Consider the following 18,702-nt stretch of genomic DNA (forward strand, 5'->3'; position numbering starts at 1 on the left):
GTTAGGGGCTTTGTGTGATTTGGGCTCTGAACTTTGTATGTCTTTTGGCATGCTTCCAGACTACCCCATGATGCTCCAGCTGTTCCTCACCTACTCCTCCCCAAGGTGGCTCTCCAACATTTACAATGCTGGCAAACATCCCTTCAAGCTTGGAAGATTGCTGGGAGCTGGGACAAGGGGATTCAGGGCATACGCCTCGACGAAGGAAGTTGCTCCCACCCATGCCATCATTTTTCACCCCAATCTGTTCTCGTTGGTGAGGTGTGAACTCCCAGGAGACGTGGATGTAATTTTGCTCTCTGTGGCTGAAAGGAAGGAAAATGATCCATGTCATGAAGGGGCACTGGTGGTTCTAGTCATGTGATGTTGAGTGTGTAACTGAAGGGTGGCAGTGTGTAGGTGAGGCAGATTACATATGCAGGATAAGGCGGTGCAGCCATGGATATAAACTCTACCCTAGGGAACTTATGGAGATACAGTCGGTACATGTTGGCCACCCTACTTGATGTATGGAAGTGGAGGTAGGATAAGGAAAGTTAATCAAGATTTGAGTGGTTTTGATAATCCACATGGTTATGGTAAATTCGAGGGAAAGAGCTGTGTCTGCTCAAATTAAATGGAAGTTAAGTTAGTAATGGTATAAAGGTGGTGGAGAGGGACAGTTTTATGTGACAATGATTTAGTTAAGGTGAAGGCAAGAGTGACAGATCAAATCTTGCTTCATAGATAATGATAGATGATGATAGATGGAATGGACACATTTGGAGATATTATTATGTGGTTCTAAAGTAGTCTGAGATAGACACAGTGCGAATGCAAAAAAGGAAAAGGAAAAGTGGCACAACAAATAAGAGGACAGCTGTGAGGGAGAATGAATGACCAGTGCGGGCACATTGGCTGAGCATTGTGGGGAAGACGAGGAGGATGCTTCAGCTCAGGATGATTGTGATGAAAGATAGGGGGTTTGGGTAGCCTTAAAAGGGCATTGGGCAGACCAACGGGCAGCTGGTGACAGAAGGGGCGAACATCTAGACATGCAGAGGGTCTGGATGGAGTTTGGGCTATCCAGAAGGAAATTGGTTCTGACTGGAGCAACAGAGATCCTAGGAGTAGGCTGGTTGAGGCATCTCACAGCAAGACAAAATGGAAACATTTGATGGTAAGGTTCAACGATGATGGGTAAGGGTCAAAAGGTTGAAAGATGGATGCATGAAAGAGAAATAAAAGATTTACATCTGGACTTTAAGAAACTAAAATATATAACTTCGCTTTCAGCAAATGTTTCCCGCCTCTCTGGATGTCCAGGTGCTGACGTCCCTCACATACATTACCTACATTGGCTGTGGGATCTCGGCAGCTGCCTCACTGTTCACGATCCTGATGTACATATTCTACAGGTAAGATTGATCCCATTCATAAGTCTTGCTGTGTTAATAGTGCCAGGACCATGTAACACTAACCATGAGAACACCCAGTTCCACTGTTCATCCTTCATGAGCACTTAAAGGGGCTTGACTCGCTAGTTGTTTTGCAGATATTTTTGTCACTATCGTTTACCTCCTGAGTAATAAGCCCCTCATTGAAGGTAAGCTGGTAATTTATCTCTTAAAACACATTTTCCTGCCTTGGCTGTTTTGTGCAATTATAGGCCTATTGCCACTCTCTCCATTTTGCCAAACGGTGGTGTTTGTCCAATTCCAGACTGTGTTTGGAGTGTTCTGTCAGTGTACAGCCTTGTCAGCTGGGGATGCCCTCCATGATGGGGAATGATAACATCCACCTTTTTCTGTTCCCAGATCACCTGGGCCTTTTGAAGAGAGTGGCTGTAGAGTCATGGTTTCCTGCAGACAGTACTTTTCACTTATATGGGGACTTTGTTAGATATAGATCCCGGGTATGGAATTTAGAATTTTTTGTCTCCATATACAACACTATTTTGTGGGTACTCTGAGAATTGCCTGTATCTCCACTAATTGTTGTTTATGTGGCCCCTCTCATTTATTGGAGTGGTAATATGTAAAAATTTAACATTATGCGGCTGGCACATAGCTTCTTTAATAAATGTTCTATTATTAATTATTGCGTCGGCATAGTGTTGCTCTATCAAAAATGGATGTTTGTGTGCTCTACACTGTAAATACTGTCATAATACATAGTAGAGAGTCTCGCTTCTTTGCACTCCTTCAAGGCAACCTCATTTAAAATTAAAAATGAATGGTGGAAAGAAAATTGCAACTGAAAGTTGATAAAAGAGAGATGATTCAGTTTGAGTGTAAAGTCAGACCCTGTCTAGAAAACCAATCCATTTTCTACACTTGGGTTTAATCCTTCGATCCGGGTGAAAAGTAAAGAATTTAGGATCAGGATATTCTGTCTCACACCTTCCTCCACCTTCATTCAGGTAACCTCCCTACTCACATCTCCCTTTCCATCACGGCTCACACCCTTCTCTACATCCACATAGATAACCATGGGTCACTGTGCACTGATAACATTACTATCCGTACCCTCCTGAAACTGTGCACAGGCAGCTTCACTACCCAAACTCTCCTCTACCTGGGTACAGGTATCCTCAAAGAACACACCCTCCTGTGATGGGTTCTAGAGGAATTCTGCCTCAGGCACCAATCACCTCCCAATTCGCATCCTACTCCAACAGTGTGTGTTAACCACACTGGTCACACCCTTCTCTGCCTAGACACAAACAATGTCACTGTGTATATGCTTGAATGTCTGGGCCCAAATACCATCACTGCTCACAGCCCTCAGTGCCTGGGAACAGTTATGCCTTCTCCTGAATCTCCTCAGATGAGCCACTGGTAACCATGAAGCTCACCCCCATTTGCCTATTTATGGATAACATCATTATTCACATGCTTGTGTCTGTCCATATGAGCCTTCTCTTCTCACATAGGCTCATTCCACACACGCTTCTGTGCACACAAATCATCATTTGCTCCGCCCACCTGTCATTATTTAGAATTGAAATCACTGTTAATACTTCCTGTGAACTAGAAACACTACTCCAACCTTCTTTACCTGGGAACAGGTAGTTTTGTTTTGTTTGTGTTGTTACAGAGATAATCTCATCACATACATGCCCAGTGTACGTGAACACAGTACCACACAGGCACACTGACTGACCACACCTTCCTGCATGCGGTTGTGGGAAACTTCATTACTCATACCGTATTAAACCTGCACACGGAGGGCATCACTAGTCATCCCTCTTGAATCTGTAAACAGATAACTTTACTAGTAAAACTGTTTTGTAGTTGTGTACAGTAATCTTTGAGGGGCATGCCCTTCTGTAAATTACACGTCACACTACTGCAAATGGAATAAATACTAGTGCATGTAAACCCTTGATGTTCATTCAACCCTTTGTGCTACTCGAGTGGAGAAGGTGTGGTGGTCTGACGCCAAGAGTGACAGGCAGGGCCCCCTGGAGTATGTCATACAGGAACAGAGCTATTTAAATGTGGAGGAACTCAGGTTCCCTAGAAATCATCTGCCAAGGTACACCATCCTCAGTCCGGTGGGTCTCAAATATACACCCTTAACTCTCTGGAGCGAAATAGACAAGCAGTCAAAGGCTTAAGGGAAGTGGGGGTACGTGGGGTGAGTCTAGTGCAGTGCAACACTGCCACCAATCTAGTTAGAAAGTATTACTGCCTATCAAGTTGTTGTTTGGTCACAATGCTTCATATAGAAATGTAATTACAGAATATATAGGATTCAGTCACTGGAAACACAATACTTAACAATATGGTAAACACAATACTAAGGCTGCACAGCAAGGTTGCAATGAGCCAGTGTCAACACTATGTGAATGGACCCTCGAGTGGAGTTATGTAACACAACCAGACAGGCAGACAGAAGACAAAACAGTGAATAAAGAAGGCCCCCTGGCCAAATACTATGTACCGTGCTTTGGTTCCAAAGTTTGTGGTCCTTGAAGCAAACCCAGGACATCCTGAATAGAGGGAAGGGACAACACAATGCCATAAGGATACGATATCCAGTGTTTGCAAAGATGCATCTGTTGGTGAACAGATACTGTATTCCACAATGGAGGACTATAAATCCTTTCGGCCAAACAGAATACATTCCATAGCTTTAAGTATCTTAAGAATGTTTGGAAACCGAGGTGTTTGCGATAATCAAGTATTAATGTAACGAAACAAGAAACACAACAGCAACACAGTGTTATGATTGTCGGCAAGGCTGGGGACAGTGCCTTGCAGTATGCACTCAAATGTGGAGGAACAGTGGAGGAACACTGACCACAGGGGTGACAACAAGCACACCACACACCTGCCTAAGAACCACATAAAGGTGCTCCACAAACTTATCTGGATCAAGCCAGCTGGCTAGCCAATTGGGTGCTGGACTACTGCACGTGACAAGTCAAATTGAGTGATTATCATAATGGATAAGATAAATAATAAAAGGTGGTACATTTAGTAGATGTGCTGACTAGGATGTCACATGTTTCAGTCAAACTTATGGGGTCTTTTTTGGGGGCAGACCAGCTAGTTAGAAGAGCTCAGTGGATGTTCACAAACATCAGATTCACAGCAGCCTGTCCCCTTCCCTCAGTGGTGGGTACAGTGGGCTCAAGTCTCCTGCTGGTTGTTTATAGGTGAAAGAATCATTGGGGCTGTCATGGGGCTTTCATATTGGGGAAGGCTAACAGCAGCCCCAGAGCTTCATCATGGCCCTGGCGTAAACCCAGCAACGAGGGAGTGGGCAGCAGCAAGGTTGCACACCCAGTATAGAGATGTGCAATACCCTTATTACAGATGCAAATTCAAAAAATATTCAGAGAGCTCTGGGGAGCTCTAATGCACCTCCATGTAAGATGCACATAGGTGCAGAGCTGACAGCAGTCCAATGCTCAATCATAACATGCATCCTTACAATTCAGCGGGGTCAGCCATTCAGGCTGGAGTCAGTTTTCCTTCTACAGGTTGGAGTTCGGGAAGGCAGCCAGGCAGGAGCTCCAGATGAATCCTCGAGGCACCTCACTGGCAGGAACGTATTTGGATTCCCTACCAACTACCATAAACAAAGGAAGAGCAAAAAGAAGTGTTTGGTGGTGTGGTCCTTTGTAGTCCTTTATTTACTATCTTGCAAATGGCATTTATTTATTATGATAAATGTTGGCAACCATACAAGGGTGACCTTAACTTAGGCATACGAGTGATGCTAACAATCCCTTATTGCAATTATTACACACTGTTTGTGAAGGTTGACTTCAGTCATGGCTCCCTACCAATATTCACAAACATTATCCTCAATAAAATAAACATGCAAGAAGGGGACGTGAGCATTCAGCGCGGGGTCACAATGGCTTCCGGAGTTCAAGGGTAGGGCTACCTGGGGCCCAAGACTCTCTGGCTGTGGACTTGTATGGGGCAGGAGCTCCAAGTATGGGGGCGGACCACTGAACGGACAGCATGACTGGTACACTGTTGCTGCTAGCTGGGCTTCCACCTCAGGGCCCCAGCGCCACTACTGGGTCCTTGGCAGTGGCGAGCACCAGCTGATACTGAAGGCACACGCGGGACCCGGACAGCAGCGGGCTGTGCGGGCCCTGAGTGGGCCCCTGGTTTGACCAGCTGGAGTGCCTGGAGGTAGAGCATGGAGTCCACATCCTCTGTCCTGATTGGTGCTGGCATTGTACGGGCCCCTTGGAAACACCCTGACTTTCTGTGTTTTGGGCCCCACAAATGGCAGCGCCCTCTGAAACGTGTCACCTCTACATTAGGCTACTATTGAGGTGGGGATCACCCCTGGGGCCAGGAGTGGATTTTCCTATATTGGAATCGGCGATCCTGCACTACTTCCATCAGGGGCTCTCTCCATTGCTCCATTCCGAGCACTGTCGTCAGTTGGAGGGGAGCATGGGGTGAACCAGGCCCAAAACTGATAGGTCAGCTCCCCCTGCATGCTCCTGCTTGCCTCCATCAGATAGTTCCCCTGCTAAGACACCAGAAATCGATACACCCACATCTGAGGCAACACCTCCATTGGACAAACTAGGCCTGATCCTGCAAGAAATATGGGAATCACCTCAGGTCATGGAGCAGTGGCTGGGGGCCATCACCACTGATGTAAGTCTGCTGAAGGATGACCATCTCAAGCTGTCCAATAAGGTTAAAGCTAATGAACTTTTGCTCTCAACATGGTCCCCTGGACATGGTGAAGTTACTGTGCAGGTGGCACAGCTGCAACGCCGGGAGGCTCTTCTACAGGACTGGGCAGAGGATGCACACTGCAACAATATATGTATCATTGGATTACTCAAGGGTGCAGAGGCCACACAAGTCACCCAATTTGTGGAATACTGGCTCCGAACAGCGGTGGCTCCCACTGGTCTCTTGGACAAGTTTGTGGTTGAGAAGGCCCACATGGTCCCTGCCAGGAAACCAATCCCTAGAGTCCATGAGAGGCTCATTGTGGCCAAGATCCTTAATTTTAGAGACCAGGATGTTCTATTACAAGATGCCAGGGAATGAGCACCTATCCTGGTAGACAATGTGAGGGTCTCCCTCTTCCCGGACTAAACCTGTATACTGTACAGTGCAAACAGGCTTCTTTCTAGGAAGTCAAGAGGCAACTTCAAGCTAAGACCCTCATTTATGTACTCCTCTTCCATGACAAACTTATAGTGCTACATGACCAATAGGTTACCTTCTTTGAGGCCCCAGAGCAGGCCCTTGGGTGGTTGGAACAACACTTCCCTGATTCCCGAAGGTGGGAACATACAGGCCTGGCACTCCAGAGGACGTAGTGTGCACTGAGAAGGTGACAGCATTGCTCAGCTGTCCGGAATAGCAACGGCAGCCAGGGGACTCCTTCCCCGCAAGAAATACTGGAGGGTCAACAGGCGGCTATCAGGTCAGCAACCCTCCTACGGATCTCGCGTCAGTCCATAGGCTCTAGCTCTTCCCAGGACAGTGCCTCAGACTCCGATACAAGTGGGAGTGTGGCGTTGTTCCGATGGTTACTCCACAAACTGCAGATGACTTATAGGGGAGCCTGCAGGCCAGGTAAAGTGACCCTACCTGAGAATGAGAAGGTGCCACCAACCGCACTGGATCACATTTGAAGTAACAAAATGGTCCTGGCGGTTTAACATTTAGCAACCCATTCAGTTTGCATCAACATAAGTTGGGAGCGTTTCCACCCCAACATTACATGCATCAAATCTGTGGGCAGGCAGGGGATCCTACAAGTTGTACATACTTAAACAGTTAACTATACCATATATCTACCCGATACCATTATACTGCTTCAAATTCCAGTTTAAATCAAAATTTTCAAACCCAAAATGGTGGTGGCACCTTCTCATTCTCAGGGATTGTCACTGCTACACTGTAAATCACACAGTAGCACTGAGAGTGGATCAAAAAATGCCAGAGGGCAAGATAGGAGCTATAACTACATGATTATATATTTCAGTGCAGTGATGACGGAACCCGCACTGAAATGTGATAGTCTCCGTTGTGATGTTATAATAATAATACATTGCATTTGTATATCGCTTACTACCCCTGACGAGGCGTCAAAGCGCTTTACAGTGAGTAGCATACTAACCGGGAGCCAAGTTAGGGGTCAATCATTTGGTTATTGGGGTTAGTTTTGCACACTCATTCCATGATTGAATCCAGTTTCTTTGTGGTAATTGTTGACATAGAAGTGATTATTAGAGGGGGTTACGTGAGGCACAATTACTAGCTGGAATTAATATTGTTATGAAAGAGCTTTAAGGCAGATAGGCATGAGATTTTTAGAGTAACTTGTATACAGATGAGGGCGACGGAGTATAGAAAGAAGCAGAGGTAGATTTAAAAAACATAAGTGATGGAAGGTCAGTTTTTCATGCAGGTTTTTAAGAGTTATAACAGGTTGAGAATTTTTGCATGCACATTGTGGATGTAAACCTGTTGAAAGAAACAGTTTCATTCACAGTAAAAAAGGAAGCACAGTATGACAAATAAGAGCCGCTTTTTATATACCCACTACACCATATTTAATACTATACTATAAAGTATTGGGGCTTAAGCAAATTATATGCACCATAAACAATATATTATAAAAAAAAATTGTAAACATTTACCAACTTAAAAATACAACAAGGCAATTAATAGACATATTGCAGTAACCATTAGTATATTCAGTGCCATGTCTGTCACCCATTTAATGTCTGGTTTGCAAGACACCGTCCCCTTCATCTGTCTGAACCTGAAGAGCACCCTCACAGAACAGACACCATGTCCAACAGAATGGATGTGTCCGGGGTCACCTTCTCCTTCTAGGATCCACCTTGTCTTGTAGTAGTACTAGGGCTTAGAATGGCAGACAGAGAAGGGTGTAGATGGGCAGAGAGGAGCATTGGCAGAGATAATGAGATACAGGAAGGCAGAGAGATGTTCAGACCAAAAACTATTACCATGGGCAGGCTAGAGGAGTGCTTAGCATGGCTGGATAGACATGGTAGCAAACATGCACTCATGACCTGCCCTAGATGAGCTTGCCTAGATGAGCTTGCCCAGATGAATGGTTGACTAAAGAGACATAGATGTGGATGGGCCAAGAGAAGGTCACAGGCCTAACTATTTAATCTTGGCACAATGCCCACAATGATTAAAACCTATTGCATTAATCGATTCACCGTCATTATCTCCTGCACCCTTAAAACCCTATAGTCCACAATGTCATAAAACTGTCAAAACCTCTAAACAATCACCCTTCATCTCTTTAGGAAGCTGGGTTCTGGTTGCAGTCCCCCCGCACACACACACTTTTTGCCTGTTTTTTGATGCAACTTTGACTGAAGTTAACCAGCTCCCCAGTGCCAGTGTTACTTCCCCAAAACAGGACACCTGGTCACATAATCCCCAAGTGAACAGGCCATGCAGCACCTTTGTAAGTTCCTATTAAGTGGTACCTCTAGTACCTAGGGCCTCGGTGCTGCAGAGGATACCTAAGAGCTGCAGCACAACTTGTGCCACTCAGAGACCCAGCACCACCTCATGTCAGACTGCCATTGCAGGATGCGTGACAAGGTGCCCCCTAAAAATGAAAACACAACATGGCACACAAACTGTGGCCCTGTCCCCTAAACATGGATTGTAATATTTGTAAGTCACCCCTACAGCAGGCCTTGAAGCGCTAAGGCAAGGTGCATTATTTTACATATGTGGGCATCTCTGCAAGAGCAGACATGCCCCTGCTATGTTTTTGTCGATTTTTAGATGTAGCAAATGAACAGTGAAGCCATTTTAAATACATGTGCTGGACACTGATCAATATGAGATCCCCAGCTACATGATGGCTTCTCTGAAATGAAGGGATGTTTGGTATCAAACATCTCGTATTAACAAACTCTCACTGATTCCAGTGAATAATTTATTAATACATGCATCCAGAGGGCACCTTAGAGGTGCCCCCAGAAAAACCTACCAACTGCTGGTGGGCTCACTGTTCAGTTCTGGCCCATCTACCACCAACAGCTGAGAATCTGGCCTCCTAGAGTGAGAGCCTTCACTCTCTGGAGGTCAGAAACAAAAGTCTGTATGGAACACCCCTCCACACAGGGTGATCTCCATTAAAAAGAAAGGGAGCTTCAAAGAAGCCCACTGCCTCTAGTATGCAGATCTGGCCTTCCTCAGAGGAAGATGCCAAACCCCATGCCCTAGGGCCCATCTGGTACCTGGACAGGCAGGAAAATTAGCTATGAAGGTGGCGTGTCACATTACTGGGCTGGACACACCCCTAAGATAGCCAACCCAAAGTAGACACCACCTAGGAAATTCCACCATCTTGTGTCTGGTGGAATTTAGGACCTCGGGAGAGGGTGATACCCGTTTACACGCAAGTAACTTTCCGTACAACATGGATTTGGCTGATTGAGTATACATGGGATAATTCTTACCCAGCTGTGGAAACACTGGGACGAAGGGAATCATTAAACAAGAAAAGTGGACTCCGGATCCATAATAAGTACTATATTGAAGCAAATAATCAGCGTCTTTCTTGCCTTGATAAAGTCCCGATGATGGGACGAAACACGTGTCGGCTGTAAGCATCATTTGATTTGAAGTTTATTACCCTTTATGGACAAAGGATCACAGATTGGACTATAAGATACGCATTCAAGAAGATTTGGAGTTACATCGATTGACTAACACTGTACAGATTGTGGACTTTGGGAGTCCCACTTTTGAATGGAGCTTTATAGGAATGGACACTAGTTTTTTGTATTTTGTATGTTTAGGAATTGAACAACCAATTTTTCTGAATATTCCATATTGTGCTTTCCTTTGGATGTTATAATGTAATTTTTGTTGAATCTTTATACATTTTTCAAAGTTATTAAAGTTTTTAGTTTGATTGAATTGAACGTCAACACCCGTATGTTCACATATAACTGATTATATAGTTTTCCCTCCAATTTATTACTGTTTTTTTAAATATGTTTCCCAGAATGGTCCTATAAGGTACTACATTTGAACTTTGTAAATTTAATTTTTGAGTCCTCAGTGTTCATATTTACTTGGGATTTCCAGTTCACACATGATGGCAATGGGTGTGTTATAGTGTATTGAGCACCTCTGAATTAATTTTTTTGGTAGCTTGGATGTGCGGCCAGCTTATAGTCAATGTTGCCAAGTTCTTTTTTCTTGATACGCAGTCCCCACAGGAAGCGATCATCTGGGGAGTGTAGTGACCCCAAGGGTAAGTAGCCCATTGCCTACTACCCTTAACTCCCCTTAACACCCCCTAAATTGAGTACATAGGCCCCCCCAGATACCAGATCCTCAGATCTGCACTGGACACAAAAGAAGGCATGGAAAAGAAGCCTGCTGAACCCGACAACTGAGGAGCATGACTGACACCACTGCACCCGAGCCCCACAGCCCGAGGAGAAATGGACCGATGGTGTCCCCATGTGCCCGAGGACCTCAAGGGTCCAACCTACTTATGGATTCCCCCAGATTGGCCTTCCAGTCCCAACTTGCAGCAACTTTCCAACCGGACCGTTTCCCATTAAAGTGAATGGAACATTCGACTTTGTAACACATCTCTGCACCCCAACACACCAAAGGCTCCAGAGGTGACCTGTTGGTGAGGCCTTGGACCCTGCCCCAAACTCACCTTAAGTCCTGGAGAACAGTCCCGTAAGATGCTGCGAAGTGCCCAAATGGTGTTCATGTTTTTCCCTACATGATAACATTACTGCTCCCAAAAATTGCACTGTCACCTTTTAAAAACTGTAAAAATTCTTATCTCAAAAAGTACTCACCTGATTCCGGTGATCCTGATATCTAAATTTTTATAAATTGGTGTCGGATTTCTTTGTTGAGTTTGTGTCTCACTTACTGTATGAATGGTGCGCCTTACATGCTGAAGCACTACCCTCTGAGATGCCTAACTGCTCGACCACACTACCCAAAAAGAGAGCATTTGGGCTGTCATTTGTGCCTTTGTGATACCTCTGGGGATTGCTTGAACTCTTTGCACAGTGCACCTCGTTTTGGTCCACTATTTAACACACCAGCTTCTTACAATCCCCACTGATCCATAGCCTTTCCAGAGGATCTTCCACTTCCCAAACCGTTCAGGTCCTCATGGCTCAATATCGCTCCGACTCCATCTTTCCCTTGAGGTGGCTCATCCATCAGGAGCCTAGCCAACCCTTCTGTTACTCCTGTACTTGCCCCTAACAGTGCCATCCCGGAAAACCCTTACATAGGTATTTTACTGTACCCTCTCTTCACCAGACTGGCCTGAACCTCAATCCCATGTTTTTTTTTCTGAACAGCCTTGGGATCTTTTCCAGTATATCCAATAAGTACAATTCATTACTCACACAGACATGTACATACCATCATCCCACAACATCTTGTAATCCTCATATCTAATGTCTTAATGCACCAGTAAATGAAAACCTGCCAATTTTTAAAAAAATGCATTTCCCTGTTAATCTTTCTACGTGCACTGTCCTTGGCTGTCAGCCTCCCTTCCCTACACCATATTCTCCTTTTAGCAAGCTTTGTCCAAACTGCACAAGTCCCTACCCAATACTTCTTCATCTCCCTCAAATCCTGTTTTTATCTGGTTAAGAAACAATGTGCATGTCAACTGAACCAAATTATTTTCACCCAGATTAATGGCTATCAAATATGGATAACCCCTCCCTTGCTGCAACTCATTCAAAATGGTCAGCAGTTGGCACCTACTCATATCCCTGTTTCCCATCAATCTACACTTATTCTCTCCACCCTCATCTTCAACTGCTCCAAATAGACCACTACTCCACTTGGTAAGTCACTAATTTCAAGAAGGAATGATCACAATTCCAAATGCAGTTCTTGCTATTCTCTTGCCCCGCTACTTAAACAGCAAACAAAGGAAAAATCATGACAGAACAGAATGCATTAACATTCCCGACCAATATCTCTACAATCCCACTGGAACAAGCTGTGGATAAACAATTTTGTGGGTAATGCATCCCAAAACAAACACCCACAAGTAACCTTAAGCCCTCTGATGTCTGGCAGCCTTTGCCTATAGCTTCTGCGTTTGTTGGTGTCCAATAGTGGGACAGCTGTGTGAATGACATATCACAAGACAATTTTATGTGATGTTCTACACTACATCCTGGCCAATGTCCCAATCACAAGTAAAAATGATGTCAAACCTCTACATCATCTTAGCTCTCAGTTTCTCCTTCTCCCACTCTTGACAGTGGTGAGTTTTGTAGGTGTGCAGAATCCTGTTTGGGAATATTCTTTGACATTGGTGTCTTGAGCTACTGTGGTTGTTAGATGAGTTGTGCATTTTTTAAACTCCAGTCAGAGTGATTTTATGGTTGTCAGACTAGCCATAGGAACGTGGAGGGTCATCCACATCGTCTCCTGTGATGGTGAGCAAGTGCCTCATAGCAGAATTCCTTCCTATGGAGGTTCTCCTCCAAGTGTTTCCATGACACGCAGCCTGGACGATCGATTTCTCTGTAGACGTATTTTTCAAGACAATGGGGGTCATTACAACCCTGGTGGTCCAAGACCGCCAGGGCTGTTCCGGAGGAAGCACCGCCAACAGGTTGGCGGTGCTTCACAAGGCATTACGACCCGCCGCAGTCGCACTGCCGGGGCCGGTGGTTTTCCGCCACAATGCCCCCGGCGGTTGTATTCCGCCAGGGCAGCGCTGCCCAGGGGATTACGAGTCCCCCTACCGCCGGCCTTTTCCTGGCGGTTTGAACTGCCAGGAAAAAAGCTGGCGGTACGGGGAGTCGCGGGGCCCCTGGGGGCCCCTGCACTGCCTATGCCACTGGCCAATATCTTTTCATCTTTAGTTTTACTGTCACTGGTTGTAAACTTGAGAGTATTGCAATTCACATACGTCCAAGATTCAGTTAAGGTTTTCCAACACAGCATCTATAAAAATGCCATTCTCTGCAAGGCATCTCGTGTACATTTTAACTGCTTATGAGCCTGAGCATCTCCAGCAAGCACAGTACCCTGCATATAAATGTAAACTAAATGACACAGTCATCATATCCGTAACCCCAACATACTCCTGCACCCACACGTTCACTGCATAAGAACATATACAGGGACGCTGCTAACACATTACACCCATTCCGGCTTTCTCATCGCAGTTCTTACTTCATTAAGTAAAAGCTATAATGAACACAGAGTCTTGTGCTTGGAGTAACGAAGATTACCAATAAGTAATGTGGCCTTGTCCAACTTCTTTGGCTCAGTCCTTATTTCATCTCATGAAGGTGAAGACTGCAAGGAGGAAACATGGGATTGGAATGATGATTAAAGCTATGTACTCTTGCAACCATTGCTCTCACATGCCAGTATTTGTGTGCAGGAAATCAGAGCAGGTGTATGATACTCCCATGGCTGCAAGTTCACAATGCTCTAATATTCTAAGACATCCTGCATTTTGGTCCCACTATTCACATTAGGCTGTGCATGCTCTAGCAGGGCTCTTTGATTTTTAGGTTGCGCATACTAGACAGTGTATGTCTGTTGTGAGCCAGATTGTGGCTTACCAAGTACATAGAGGGGCTTGGAGACCACCCAATGCTCACCATTGGCTGACTTTCCTCTCTCTCACTCTCATTTGCTTGCTTCTTATTCATGCCTCAGATTGTCAGTCTTCTGGTCGTCACTCCCATGGAGCATTGCCTCTTTACCATTGCTTTAACTGGCCAGCATCTCCGTTTCCAATACTTGCTTTTCAATCACTACTTTTTTCCTGTTAAGCACCATGACAGCGAATGCCTTTCAAACTGTCTAGCATGTGTACTTCTCTACCCCTGCACTCCATGTTGCCCTCTGTCACCGAAGTGGGGTCACTTTCCCGCCTTCTTAATGCGCTCACATGTGTGCTTCTCCCTGTTGCTTCCTTTCAGACTCCGTGTTGCCTCCCCTCCCCCATACTCTCTGTGTTGCTTTTTTGTCCCTCCTGCCCATCCTGTGTTGCTTTGTCTCACCACCCTTCTCACTCCCATTGCTTTCATTCCCACCCACCCCCTCTCTTTAAATTTTAGAAAAATGGCTTTGTACATTTTATATTCTTTTTAGTTATTTATTCAACTCGGACCAGTATCTAAAAAGAAAAACAAAGTGCCTGTGTCATTTTGTAGGCTCTCGCATGTCTGGAGCATGTGCCTACAAAATGATGTGACGCTCACGTCAAAGGCTTTTTTATTTTTAAACTGTAGCCATACTGCAATGCATCAAGGAAGCGTAGGAGCGCAAAAGAGAATGTGTAAGAGGGTTACATGTAAGACAATTCCTTAGGATTACCAGTGGTGTGGTTGGCAAAGGGAACTCAGGATAGCTCTCTACAGAGGCCCTGGGTGGGCTCTAACCTCACCTAGATGAGATGCAGACTAGTACCTAGACACCCCAGACAGAGGATCCAGGCACATAATTTTGACTACACACAGTTTAGAGTGTGGAATCCTCCAGGGTCCAGTAGGTTCCTATTCTGAGACCCCTAAGTCATCTGCCCTTCGGATGAACTTTTTGTTTACTTCTTTGTTGTATTCATAAGGGTCAGTTTGTTGTCTCGTGTTATCTCCCACACCCTTTTTACTGATAGCGATGACACTTTATCCTGGTGAAATGGCTCTGATGTTCAGGTGCATGTATAAGTGAATGATCTATTTTTACTTGTTTGGAGGGGATCGAATAATGCATGAGAGATCTGAACCTGTCCTAGAACACCTCAAAAGGACCTAATCCTTCTGGCATGGTTCACCTTAAGAACCTAGTGAAATCTGATTACACTTGCTGAAAGTCTAGAATGAACTCTCTTAGCCTTGGATGCTGAGTGAGGATTGATCTGATAAAGGCTGGTGAAGGCCAGCGGAAATTGATTTCCATAAATGCACATGCGTTAGAAAAATGTGTGCAGAGCCTGCCATGACTCGCCCTGGCCTTTTAAAGTTTTCCAGCGTTTCAATATCCCTCTGTGCTGACCAGATAGCCAACGAGACAGAGGCTGTCTCTCTTTGCCAAGTGGCCCCTCTGACATGTGGCCCCTCTGACATGTTTCTTTTAGTAAGGGCTGCAGAGATATTGTGAGAGGTTAAGGAACGAAGTGTGAGGTGGGAGGTTTGAGGGGTGTGTGGGAAAGTCATGTGTAAGTGGGTATGGATGAGTCCCCTTCCTAGATAGGTCAGCATTCACTAACTGCCCCACACCAGCTGCAGCTCCTTTAAGTCCGCCCTTTGTGTTACCCCACAAAGATGGGAGACTGTCAAGTTAAAAAGAAAAAACAACTCCACTTTGTGTAAAGCACTGAAATAACCAGCAGTGCAATGTGGCCATTTTAAGCATCCTGATGCTCAGTTCCCATGCTTCTGTTAACGCGTCCTTTTATGTCAATTTTATACACATTTGGACTCGTTTTAGGCCAATGAATCTTGTGACCCAGTGGTGAGACACCGTAGGACGAGATAACTGATCAATATGTCAAGCAATATATCAATAATGTCATCAATATTCACCATCACAATGCACTTTACCTTGGTTATAGACATTAATCAAATTGTTGACGCAACCATGACCTTTCAGCCATGAATAACCACACCTTTGATAGAATTTTATGAATTTTATTCCCTGTTAATTACAATCTACTAGCAGAAGTGTCAATCTCGAAACCAAGAAGCATAGTCACAATATGGCAACTGTGATAAGATTTCATTAATGCAAGAATCACAAACATAAGAACATAGCACGGCATGAACATAGATCAGAATACAAGAATATCACTTGAGTCTCAGTTCAGCATAGAGTAACGTCAGTCTTTGTCTATTTGCGTCAGAGTGATTACCTATCCTAACCACCAATTAGCATCAGCATGTTGGACTTCATGCAAAATAATTTAGAACATCAATTTAGAAAACATCTAGCTATGGCCTCTATTTAAAAATGAGCAGTTGGTACCTAGAAAGGAAAAGCAAACAGACAAATTACAAATCGCATTGTCATAATTACCCTCCAAGGATTAAGTCAGTACACAGGATTAGTCTTCGTCTTCAGGACATCAGTCGAATCGCCATCAGTCTAACCTCGTCTAAAGGACAGGGGACACTTCCCTCATAAGGAGGAGAAACGTAAAGGGCAGTCTAAGGGTGAGGATAGTTTATTACGTCTCAGAGTCACCAAACAGAGTGACAGAGTTTCTGGATAAAATCAATAGCATTCCCTACCTAGTTTTTTTTCTTCCCTTCTGTGACATGAGTTTTTATCCCTTTTTCGTAATACCTTCCCCCAAAATTCTATTGGACATTCACTATACCCCACTATCTTTCACCTATCAAATTATATATTATAGTAATCCCAATTGTCACCCCACGATAATTTATAACACTTTGATTGGTCTTCATAATTGACGTCTTCGGAGGTGGCACATCCGGTGGGTTTCTTCACCACTTGGCACGTTTCTTGGGTCATGAGTTCATTTTGTCCATGGTCAAATGTCCTTGTACATTTAGATTAATCTACTTTTGTTTCAAATTGTATTTGAATTCACACTAAGGCAGCTAGCATGCGGATGGGAACGAAATCTCGTTCGTTACATAAAACGAAGGAAAGGAACAAATGCAGGGTCATGGCCCTTTGCGAGTCAGCACACTGGAAAACAGAGAAAAATGCTTTAATATGAGCGCTTTGGCAGCCAAATCTACAACTTACGCTAACTTAAGGCCTATGAGATTTTAATACAAATGTAATATCGTAAGTGTTAATATAAATCATGGCATGAACAGTTTTACTTATCATTGTTAGCTCACGTACATAATTGTGACCACATACATTATAGTCGAATTCCAGATGCACGTTTAAGCATTACTCTAATTATTGTCGTTTTCTATGCAGCATTGTTGATCATTGATATAAGCATTTCACATCTAGTATATGTAATATTAAACTACGCTCTATCACTTCCATTCATGCCATCCTGCCCTAGAAGAACCTAGCTGGAAGCAGCTACTGAAGAAAGCTGTGCTGGCCCTGACTGGCAAACACATAGGTAGATGACAGACAAAGACTGCTGGAGTTAAATTTATTTAGGCCATGCCCTCCTAGAAAGAACTTAAGGTAATAACAGCAGTAAAAGGTGACAGAAGTAGCTCCCATTCACTGCATGAATGAGGTCCAGCAATAAGTGTGGGGAATGAAATGAGAACTCACTTCTGAAAATCCCAGACAAAAGCTCCAGGGAAAACTACTGAGATATTCCGGAAAAAATGCAAACAGTAGCAGCTTGTCTCACCTCTTAGCCTGATTTCAGCAACCCTCCAAATGTATTTGTCAGGTCGAGTAACTGGAAGAGAAGAGGGTCAAGAGGCGAGGTGTGATAATTGGAAGTGTATATTGCTTCAGTCCTAGGAAGAAATCCTTCCCAGAAAGCCATCAAGAGGGTAACCGAATCTTGCAAAGTTTTTTTGATCGCTTTAAGGACTTAAGGGCGGGAACTTCTGTAATTTTAATTATTTTGGGCCCCTCACAAGCATACAGACCGTGCACAGAAGTTGACGAAGAAGCAAACAATTGACTTCCGTAGGGAAACAGCCTTTACAAGGCAGGCTAAGCCACGTGTGCCGTTTCACCAAAAGTGGAACAACGCTTGCCTCAACCACGCATCTGGAGAGGAAGCTCCAGACGCGGCCAGGTAAGTGGGGCTGGGGCTGGGTTTGAGGAGGTAGTTTTTAGGGGTGGGGTTGGTTTTAGGGCTCAAGAAGGGGGTGAGAGTCAGGCAGTTTTTTCGGCAGGGGGTGGGTGATAGTTTTGAGGGCTGGGTTTTAGGGTCCGGGGGTCAGTTTCCAGGGGGGGGGGGGGGGGCAGTTTTAGGGCTCTGGACAGGGGGGCTGGGAGTTGGAGTCGTTTTTTGCAGGGGGAAGGTTTTAGGCCTCAGGGTGGGGGAAAGGAAGGAGTAGTTTTAAGTGCAGGGCAGGGTCAATTTTAGGGCTCAGGGTGGGGGGTCTGCGTAGTTTTAAGGGCAGGGCAGAGTCGGTTTTAGGGCTCAGGACGGGGAGGTCGGGTAGTTTTAAGGGATGAGACCGGGTTTTAGGGCTCAGGGCAGGGGGGAAGGTGCAGTTTTCAGGGGTGGGGGCAGTTTTAGGGCTCAGGGTGAGGGGACTGGGGTCAGGGTAGT

At 44.9% G+C, this 18,702-nt stretch overlaps 1 protein-coding gene across 2 annotated transcripts in view; it reads left to right on the forward strand.

Annotated features, from left to right (window-relative positions):
* Window positions 1-18,702, forward strand: part of ADGRG5 (adhesion G protein-coupled receptor G5) — a 542,058-nt gene that overhangs the window by 479,716 nt on the left and 43,640 nt on the right. For both annotated transcript variants that reach the window (XM_069217338.1, XM_069217337.1), the window contains exon 9: window positions 1,276-1,397. In XM_069217338.1, coding sequence (XP_069073439.1) covers window positions 1,276-1,397 — 122 coding nt within the window. The remainder of the gene's footprint in view (window positions 1-1,275; window positions 1,398-18,702) is intronic.

Source organism: Pleurodeles waltl, chromosome 12 (assembly GCF_031143425.1).
Source record: "Pleurodeles waltl isolate 20211129_DDA chromosome 12, aPleWal1.hap1.20221129, whole genome shotgun sequence".
In the NCBI taxonomy this organism is placed as follows: Eukaryota; Metazoa; Chordata; class Amphibia; order Caudata; family Salamandridae; genus Pleurodeles; species Pleurodeles waltl.